The sequence below is a fragment of the Ctenocephalides felis genome, unplaced genomic scaffold, assembly GCF_003426905.1.
Source record: "Ctenocephalides felis isolate EL2017-DRISC unplaced genomic scaffold, ASM342690v1 CF-g0.4_SCAFFOLD_01170, whole genome shotgun sequence".
NCBI classification, from domain to species: Eukaryota; Metazoa; Arthropoda; class Insecta; order Siphonaptera; family Pulicidae; genus Ctenocephalides; species Ctenocephalides felis.
In genome coordinates, this window is record NW_020537324.1 from 5,205,552 (window position 1) to 5,217,112 (window position 11,561).

Sequence of the window (11,561 nt, forward strand, 5' to 3'; positions counted from 1 at the left end):
AATATTTAACATAATATTTAAATACCAAACAAAGTGTTTTCATTACCAAATGCAGGATGAATTACAAATCCTATAATTGGCTATTTCCTGCAATTGGTGACCCCGACAATTATATGGTTTTTTATGAGAGTGATCAAAATTTTTATTATAGAGACTAGCAAAAAATATTCAACTTAACGAACTCATAAATATAGGAGGCAGCACTAACAATTAGATACACTATGCTACTTTTCCAATGATTTTATAATAAGAACTATTAAAAAAAAGCAAAAATTGATTACTATCCAGTGTGGAGTGGCAAGATTTTATTATAGAGACTAAAAAAAACAACAGTTGATTATTCATAAATATTGAAGGCAGCAACTGCAATCAGTTGCACTGTGCTATTTTTTCCAACAATTTTATAAATAAGAACTATTTTAAAAAAGCAAAAATATATCACGCTCCTACTATTACTATTACTATAGATTAAAAAAACATCATAAAGAATTGTATAAGTTGTTGAAACAAATCTATTATACTATCTTATTACAGGTTGTAATAAATTTATAAAGTTTAATTTGAAACTTAGCCTTTTGAGATTTTTCTCTAACTAAAATCTATTTACTATATGTCTCCTGGAGATGTATTGTAATTTATATGGTAAAAAAATAAACTAAAACATGTTGCAATGTTAATAACTTATATGATTGAACGATATATTAATTATATTTATACTATTTACTATACCTATGTCAGAATTTATTCTATTTGTACATTAGTCGAGTCGCTTCAAAACAAATTGAAAAATGATTATCAATTCTAACCAGCGTGAACTCGTAATTACGCACATACATAACAAATGTGCACTTAACATTTACAATTTTATTTATCGCCTCTTTGACATTTATTAATAATATTTGTTAACAAATCCACGCCTGTCCCGCCTCACGATGCGGCGTAACGTCGATGCGGGCGGTCCCGCGCCGAAGCGGCGAAGCGCCAGAGCGCCGGTGTGAGTCGAATAAAGCAGAATTAAACACTACCCAGTAATAGAGAAATAAGAAAATATTCATTAGTGTCATCTCACGGTGAATTTATACTCCGTAATTTCCTATATTACGGAACGAAGGCATGCCGCGTTCTGAGAGGGAAACATGACTTAAAATAATATATGTGTGCAATAGACCAATTACATGAATACAGATACAATTTCACTTGGTTATTATTATACGAGCGCCCACGATTTGAGTGATTGTTTTCTTGGCTGGTGAATACTATTCTACGATATTTGATGAATAGTGTTATTGAAAATTTTGCTTCATGCTGATTTACAATCAGCTCGTTCTGAATTAGCTTAGTTGAAAATTAATAGTTACGATTGATTTAATTTTACAAAATTTATTGACTTTCAATTGGTTTATGATCTAATTCCGAAAAGTTCTTGAGACAAATAGAATTTATTTTAAACTTTTTATTAACGATTTTATAATTTTAAACGAATTAACAAATAAATTTTTGAAATAAAATTAGCTAATTCAAATCACCAATGTATTTCACATTTTATTAAAAATAAAAAAAATTAACTATTTCATTGAGCTTCTGCGTAAAAAGTCTAAGCTCACTGTTGAAAATAAGTTGCTGCTATATAAATCAATCATCAAACCAATCTGGACCTACGGAATTGAGCTCTTGGGATGTGCTTACAAATCTAATATACCTATAATGCGGAGAACTCAGTCAAAAATTTTACGTACAATTCTTAATTCTCCGTGGTACGTAACAAATGAAACCATTCACAGCGATCTCAACATGAAAACGGTCCATAAGGGGGTCTTCCTATGTGACGGCCTGTTTTTTAGGGATATTTTAGAATTTTTTTTCTACGACCAGTAAATAGTTAGAGCTTCAAGTTTTTTATCATTTATTAATACATATTTGGACAGTATAAATATAAAATTTCAGCTAAAAAACTTTAGTCCAACTAGAGTTACAGCGCTCTAAACACCCCCCCCTCAAAAAAAAGAGCTCCCACTGTCTCCACGATTCCGGCTGATCGGCTTATCTGACCAAAAAAAAATAAACGGCGTTTTAATTTGTAGGCTTAAAAGCACGGAATGATCTACAATCAAATGAATACAAAAAAAATTGGATGTTTTATAGACATTTGAAATAAAAGTTACAAATTAGGCGGTTTTTTTTTTAGTTTTTTTGCTATAAAAAATCGAAGTTTTGAAATTTTTGATTGATAATAGTTCATTCCATGCGTTTAAATATATTGAATGTGCCCTGTAAATTTCAAGTAATTCGGTCCAGCCGTTTCTGAGATACAATGGAGACAAGTTTGAAAAACACAGTTTTGAGAAAAACGCGTTTAAAGTTAAAATGATCGTTGTACTATATACTATATGTATACTTTTTAAATGACTGTAACTCAAAAACTATTTGAGATATCGATTTGAAATTTTAATATGTTATTTTTAAAGGTATAATCTACTGAAATATGAAATAAAAAAAAAATTCAATTTTTTCAACTCATCACATAGGAAGACCCCCTTAACGTTCCAAGAATTCAAGGAAAAATACAAACGCAAACTGGACTCACATTCGAACCCATCTATAGTTGAAATTACTAAACCTTATGGTACAAGGAGATTGAAACGACAATGGCCTTTAGACTTAGTCTTAGATTATATAATATAAAATATTAATATATAATATTATTATGGTAATTGTTAAACTGAGAAGATCTCCTTGGAGCTCTTCTTAGGCATCGCTCTTAAACATTGTCATTTTAGCTCATAGGAATCTTTATGTATTTCTGATTGCTAAATAAAACGAGTTAAAAAAAAAATTGAGCCGATTATAAAAATTATATAATTTCAAACATCAAAGCCTCTTGCCCTCACCCCAAACCCATATGTCTTATGCACAAGTAATATACATATAAGGTGAAATATTTCCTGCAACTTATAGGTACCTTCTCTTACTAGACAGATACCTTCTTCCTACATGCAAATTGTGGAAAACTTTTGAGATTCCATGTTTCAGTCCTGACGTGATCCGACTTAATGAAATATAAGGCATTTTCAAACTTCCAAAAGGGAACGCACCTACCATCGTAGTCGGTTGGCATTTCATGTTTTTCTTTGAAACTTTCACATGGTACTTGTGATATATGCTTATGTCTTTGTCACAGAATAGAAGTTTTATTACACAGTACACAAATAATTATATTTTAACATTTATTTTTTAAGAAATCTTCTACTATCATCCGTCTCACCTAATCCAATTCTATATAAATCATTTATATACAACTTTATAATGAATGCGATCTTTAGAAAGCTTTTTACCAGAGTTTTGAAATTTATTTTGCGGTCGAGAGATTTAAGCACGAAGCCTAATAATTAATTTACTGGGAACTAATGAAGCAAGGAATGAAATAAGCAGTCAAAAGCTTTACGATTGCTTTGAAATTAATTTGAATTATAAGGAAACCCATTGAATTCGATATTGACATATTTTTAGATAAATCGGTAATAAAGTATTCCCGGAAATTCATCAATCGTTACGCTTTTGTAAAATTAGATGGTCTTTGTAAAAGGGAACGTTAATATGTTTCACTTAATACTAAAATTAAAGATAAAACAGAAAAAAAATTGGACGCTCCGTTCTTTTAAAAACTGAGTTACCATTTTTGGCCCTTTTTGCCCCGTATCTTCGGAACGGCTAAACCTGCCTTCGCCAAAAACTAATCAGCACGTCTCCTTGTGAATACGAATCGAATGTGTTTTGAATTATTCAAATCGGTTGATCGATGTTCCCAAAATCGTCGACGAAAATTAGTATCCGCACACACACATACACACACGCACACACACATACACACACAAACACACACATACATCCATTTTTTCTAAGCTATGCCAAAATATTCAGAAACCTTTGAGATATATAAAGATATATAAAATTTTATTTTTTTATTCATATATATATAAAGATATATAAAAATTTTCATTTTCGATTTTTTTGCGATTACTATACTTACCCTATGGGAAGTTAATAAAGCTCGTTCTAGCTGATGTATTTCTTGTATTATTTCCTACTCTTGTTTTAATCAAATTATATAACATTACAACTCAGATAATCATTCACATTAGTTTTATTATATTCCTCAATTTTTTACTTCGATAACCATAAAATAATATTACTCATTACCACTGCTGAAGTTAAAATGATCTGAATTTCTGAAGATCATCGAGCAGAGAGACTAAATGAGATATTTTATTAATGAATTCATATTTCTCTAATAACATTTCTAAGTGGTGAATATTAAACGAGGGTTGTCTCCTTTGCGGATCTTCCTGAAATGTAGGTAACAGAATTACTAATCTTGAGCAAAAGACCCATTAAATGTGTTACTTTAGGAATATTCATGTTTTAATGAATACAGATCAGTGGTATTAAGAACGAATGAAAGATTTTTGTGCCAAATAAAAAATAGACGCAGAGTCTATATTATATATATATTACAATTTAACAAAAATAAGACAAAAATCCAATACCCCTTTGCGGACTGTTTTAATTTTTAATTAATTTTCAGCTTCCATAAGAAATACTCAATAATTCATCATATTTCATTACATTTCCACTGACTGGGAAATTAGCACCCGAAAATATAACTTTGTTTAGCAAATAGGTGCGTATTTTAAAAACCCTTTCTTTTTCCAACTTCAACAAGAATTCCAATTATTCTCCAAGCGCGAATCGAGGGGCGAAGTTAAAAATAATTACGTGAAGTTAACTTGAATTATTTAACTTAATAAGGCGAATGTTTGGGAGAAAAAATCTGGGAAAATGAATTTTGAAAAACACCTTTTTGGTTATTGACAATTGTAGTAATAATCAGAAGAAGACAATATGTATTAAATTAAAAATAATACAGTTAGATAGATATAGACATCAGAATCAGAATGATGTTCTCAAGTCAGGGCTTCCTTTTTTGAGCAGGTCAGACTCGTCTAGTTATCGATAAAAATATCACTGGTAATGTAGATAAAGATTTTTCCGTGTTTATCGAATCAACTTTTGGTCGTAAAAAAACTTGTAATAAATAAATTCATTCACAAAAACATAAAATATTTATAATTGCATTCAAAACGCTTTACGTCACAACAAGCTCATATTAAAATCCGAATTGAAATTAAACCCACACAGAACGCGACACGTTCGTAGTAATGCAATCTGCTTTTCGGTTTGCATTATATGTACATGTCAAAAACAGCCAAAAATACACACCTATAATAGACAGAGAGCCAGAATTTATTTTATTTTATTATTTTTTCTTAGCCCAGAAAATGGGCAATTAGCAAACAGAGGAATAATTGATCTAAGTTGCACTTAGATCACTCAAGTTATATGTGAACGTGAGGATTTCTGCACTATGAGAATTTCTCTATGTAACATATTACTTTTAACTTTAATAAGGTATATTTGTTCAAATTTAAAACAACAAAATATTGATTAAACCTAAATAACAAATAACAGAAGCAGTTTGTGCATCGCAAAATATTTAAAGATTTTCATAAAATTTGAAGCTGCAAGTAATCTTGGTAAATATCTAATAAGTATAATGTGGAATACCACCCAGAATTGAATTTCTGAAATTAAGTGAGACATTGAAGTAAAGAAAGTCATTATATATATAATTTTCAATAAAAAACTGTCGTGTTTCGATAGGCTTAAACAACTTACTGAATTTTTGTAAAAATTATATTAATTATAACAAATTTGAGAAGAATTTTAATTATATTGTTATAACAAATTTGAGAAGTACGACTAAATTACAGATGAGCCAATAAAAGGCTTGAGGACTCGTGTATTTTCTTCAAAACTTTTTAGAATTTTTGATTTATGACATATACTTTTATACATTTTAGTAACTGCAAGACCATTTTTTTAACAAATTCACACAAATTCATGTTTCTTATGGCGTATGTATGTTGCACAGAAGTTGCACAATTTCCACACAATGCGAATTTTACTTGAAAATATATTTATAACCTTCAGCGAATTTTTGATATCATACTGCTCGATTTCGAGCTGACCAAGGCGACTAAATTGTATTTTGGGGCTCACAAAAACTGCGAAAATATGAAATAATAGTTTAAATATTGACAACATTGTTTATTTTACATTTTTTCCACTAGCATTCCCACTACTATTGATAATAATGCACCCATACTATTTCGTCCGTCGAATCGAGTCGAAACAGCGCATTGACGTTTTATAGAATTTAATTTGCCGTTTTGATTTTACACGAGCGATATTTGTAGATTTTATGCATGATGGACGACGCATTTCGAAACACATAAACGTTGATTAAACGCAATCATAAAATTTTCGTATAAAATGACCACTCGTCCGTACATATGGATAGTAAAGGCAATAAATGAGGGCGGACTGTTTAATTATCTACCTATATAACGGACACAATTCTTTATTATTTTGTTGTTTATTGACTAGTAAATATTTTTGTTAGGTTCTCAATTATCATCCAAAATTCCCACATATTATTATTTTTCTTACCGGCGATCAGAGCTTACAAATCCTAGGGGCTGTAGTGATTATTTACTGAAGAACGTAGTTGGCTACCTCACCTTATTTTGAAAAGATAGCACAAGGGTTGTTTTTTCTAAATTTAATATATTTTTATTACTTTTATGCCACATTGTAATTACTATAGCAAAAAGCTAAAAATTAATTAATTTTGTTCGAAATTGTGGACCATTTTCAAATCAAATCTAAAACCAACAAAAGCAGCAAAATAATTGTTAAAAATTAAAATTGTTATACAGCAAAAGCTTTAATTTCATGTGGATTTGATTTTTTATAGTTCAATGTTCACAAAGAGGCAAAGGAAATGTTGCTCATCATAAACGAAGTGTCAGTAAGATCCAGAATATTGATTTTTTCTAATACACCATGTGTTAAATGTCAATTTATCTAACGCTTATGGGAATCAAACCAATAAAAACATACATGAGCACATCTAACAAAATAGATAACCAAATAAAATGTTATGGTAACAATCACTGATGATAACAAAAATCAGTGAAAAAAACAATTACTGGCATTGCTGTTCGCACAAACTACATAATTTATTATTAAAAAACCTTAGACATTTATCATTTTTACAGAACGCCTTAATTACCTTTGTGATAACACTACATTTTTCCAGTAGCAAGAAACAATTATATTTATTTGTTCCAGTAGCTTTTAAAATAATCTGACTATATGGTATGACTCTATATTTTTATTTTGCGTCTAAAAATAAATCAGGATAATCGTAATGTAGCTCAAAACTAAAAAGGGTAATGTGCATTTGCTTCCTAGGTTTACGATTTGTCAAAAACGTTTATGATAAATACATTTGAATGTGTATACCAATAAAAATAAAAGTATTTGTTGGCATTTATGACCTTTCTTTTAATGGAATTTTGATAATTATTCGAGCAGTACAAAAATGTTTTAGTGTAACCTGAACAGATGTCATTTTATTGTTTTTCGTCAAGGAACAAACGATATTATATATCAAGATTCTGAAACAACCTTGTAATTGTAACTAAAGTATTTGCACTTGATTTTTTTCAAATACTGATGTTTATTTTGTGAGTTTGCAAATTTATTTGATTTGTCCAATAACTTACTTATATTTTTCTTTTTTTCCAGGTGAGTACGAAGTGGAGAAGGTTTAATTTAAGAAATAACAATAAGTCAGGCTAATCTAGACAGGTCAACTGTAAGTACTATAATAAATAAATTGTTTTTTTGATTATTCAAAAATCTACGATTTACAATACCAAATGTGTTATAAAAATTATATTTGTTTATATAGAAACCTCTAAAAAACAAAGTGCGTTGTACAATCACGTCTCTCTTTTTGTCTCTCAAAAAAAGCTCATGCTTCAAGAATATTTCTTACTAGTAACAGTTCTTTAGATCTATGATTTACATCTAATGTTTTATAAGAAATACGTTTGTTTATAAAGAAATCTACACAAAAAAAAATAAAGTGCGTAGTACATATCACAATTCTGTTTGAATATTTTGATTACATTACGCGTGTGTTACTCTTAAGAACGATTGTTTATTTATTAATATTAAAGGAACATAAACCGCATGGCCTGGATATATCTGATATATTTATCATTTACAATCTTGTATAATAAAACATTATGAACCATAAGATAATGTAAAATTCAATTTAAGTTTGAATGAATCTATCTTTACAACAATGTTAACTTTCTATTAATACATAAATTTATGTTTTGCTTCAAATTAATTGCTACTCTGGCGTTTCTGAACAGGTCTGATTCGTATCATATTTTAGAACAATATCAAATTCAACGTTCTCGATAAATCACATACAGTTATGATATACAATCTGCGAAATTTCTAAACAATTGTTTGCCTGTTAGTTTATATAAAGTTACACGAGAATTCTGATAGTTTGCAGATCATGGATTCATAAATAAATGGTAATAGTAATAGTCCTTTGGATAGGAGTAAATTCATCCAACCTATTTTATCTCACAAATAGTTTAAATATTTAGCTATAATTTATGCAGTACTGATGTGTGTTTTAGCAATGATTTATCATTTTTATATTATGATTTATGGTTAATATTAATATTGCGTAGGTCACTTGCAGTTCCACTGAATAATGCATTTCCATTTCATTTTATTAAATATCACTGCATTCACAGTTATTAATCGGAATATTTATCAATATTCTCTATTCCAAGCTATATCAATGTCGAATGTATAAATATTAATGACATCTTACATAATTTATTAGAATGGCAAACGACTATTACAAGAAAGCAATTACTCCTACATATGTATAAATAGTTTTATTAATCCTACTCTTTGGATTTGCAAATAGGCGCGGGTAATATCATAAAATAGTATTTAGTTTTATATTTTGTACTTTCCGAAAGCATTTTTTAGAAAAAATCCTTAAATAGCATCACAAAATATCCATGATTTTTATATTTATTTCAATTGCAACACTCCTAACAGAGGCTTTCATTTTTTAAGTATAAATAGATAGCATTCAGTTTTGTAGAATTATATTTAATTTAATCGAATAAAACAAGATTCTTAAAAAAAAACAAAAGGAAAATATACCTGATTTTATTTAGACTAGTATTGTTGGTACCCTGCTCCTGTATGGAATTACCAGACTACACAGAACAAGGCAATGAGATTAGCACTGAGAAATCGATAGACCCACTGACGAGGCATTACTATTCAATTTGGTCAAATTTACATGAAAAATAGTTTAGTACGGCAAACTGGCCATGTCCAGCTGTATCCTGATTAACTCATAATAAAAATTGAAAAACGGAACTTTTAAATATGATTGTGTGTTTCTTTCAAGAAAAAATTAAACTTTTTTAATATGTGCTTTTTGAACTTGTTAGAAGATTCTGCATAATTTTTCAGGTTTAATGAATAAAAATAAATACATATAAAAATAATAAGAACAAAGTTACAAAAATAAAAATTTATATAATTACCAAATCGATTACTCCCACAAATCAACAAATGGTTTTTTATCATTCTTATGGCGCGTTCTCGACTGTAACATCATCAAATAGTATTATTACGATCGTCTATTTCTATTTCTTCTTATATAACATTGTTAGAATAATACAATAGTTGATTCGTCATACGGCTACCGCCGACAATCAATATAAAAGAAATATCTCATACTATAATTAAGCTTTTTCGAAAATCTCATTTTCGTCGAGCGCCTCTCGGTTAATAAATTAAAATTCTGTCACCTCGCGCTACTCGCATCGACAACAATCAAATATTTCATCAATTATAAAAACACAATGAGAGAAGAATGTTAACAGTTAGTTTTTTATTGTTTTTTTCATCTTTCATCTTTTATCGAACCGTAAGTTAAAGTTTCTTCTCGCTCAGTCGAATCTTTCTATATATGTGTTATATTCTTTTATTATTCATTTCGAATAATCATTATTATATTGGAACAAAAATAAAAAGCTCAGTCATCTCGTAATATACCAACGTGTAATATATATATATATATATATATATATATATATATATCCAATTGGTTATTGGATATTTATTAGTGCAATATAAAGCTTCCCAAAACCTAGTAAGGTAATTCAGAATTGAATGCTTTCGTGGCCCCAGTTTAACAAATTTCTATAGAAAATTTATAAAAAAATAAAAACAGGCACGTGCAGCATTCATGCTTATTTTGCTTATTTTAAACAAATGCTTTTCGATACGTTCATTTATATAATCTTAAAATAGGGTTGAAAAAATAAATAAATGTATCAATTATCAGTAATTATAAAAGTCTATTTTTACCTAACACCTAAAGTCTGTTAATATTTATTTTAATTGTGTAACTGTTTAACTGTTTATTTTTTTATGACTTTTGTTCAAAATTTAAAAGAGTATATTCAAAAATTACGAAATTAAATTTATTTTCATTTAGTTCAGAAATGATAATGAAAAATTGCTAGTACCAATACTCAGGACAAAAATGATATATTTTTACCAAAAACACTCAACAGTTATAAAAATTCTGAAAATGAAGTTCAAAATTCACTAAATTTCTGCCTAAATTTAAATCAGCGAGTGATCACATATTGACAACTAATTTTTGACAATAATTAGTATAAAAAAGTGTAAAAACATTTCTACTTGATTACATTATTAATATGTATGAAGTATTTGAAATGTGCAGTTTAATTTATGATTTTATTAAAAAATGCAATATAATACGTATCTAAGGTGCGCGGAGTAGGAATAGGCCCATATTAAAATATGTCCAACAAAAATATAAATTAATCTTTGACAATTATTTCTAAGTTTGATTACCAATTTTATTATTATTCTAGCATCTATTTTCGAGAACCACTACTATATAACTTATGGTATATAAAAATACTTAACTGGCGCCTCGGAGGCGTCAGTTAGTGTATCACAATATTATTCACCTCTCATTTCATCGCTGCCTTTTGTATTCAACAATATCTTCCTTTGGAGGAGGGATATCTCTAATAAATCGATATATATATATATATATATATATATATATATATATACATGTGTGTATCGATGATTTTTTAACTCTATCGATTCTTGTTCTTTTAATTTTTTTATTATTTCGGATCTCCTAGATGTCAGTCGAGGCGGCTACCTCGTTTATGATTCTTCAAAGCGACTTCGATTTTAAAGATCAAATCCGATAAGGCACCTACTTTACCATTAAAATTTGTATCCGCTTTTGATATCGTATTATTAATGATATTTTAATGCCTTTGTAGATATACCATAGTATTTAGTGGATACAAATATGTTAAATTTATAAAGTTCACTAAAACTCACTTACAAATCGTTAGACATGAGCCAATAATTTCATAGGCAGATTCACCAAACTGCATTGACCTAATTTTTTTTATCTACTTTTTATTACATATTCATCAAGACTAGCAACCAATAATATCGTAATTCAATTCAGTAATTTCTTT

At 28.6% G+C, this 11,561-nt stretch overlaps 1 protein-coding gene across 1 annotated transcript in view; it reads left to right on the top strand.

Annotated features, from left to right (window-relative positions):
* The window catches only part of LOC113367946 (dachshund homolog 1-like), a 130,179-nt gene extending 122,408 nt beyond the window's left edge, over positions 1 to 7,771 (top strand). Inside the window, exon 2 of the mRNA XM_026609516.1 lies at positions 7,711 to 7,771. Coding sequence (XP_026465301.1) covers positions 7,711 to 7,714 — 4 coding nt within the window. The 3' untranslated portion in view covers positions 7,715 to 7,771. The remainder of the gene's footprint in view (positions 1 to 7,710) is intronic.
* The last annotated feature ends 3,790 nt before the right edge of the window (positions 7,772 to 11,561 follow it).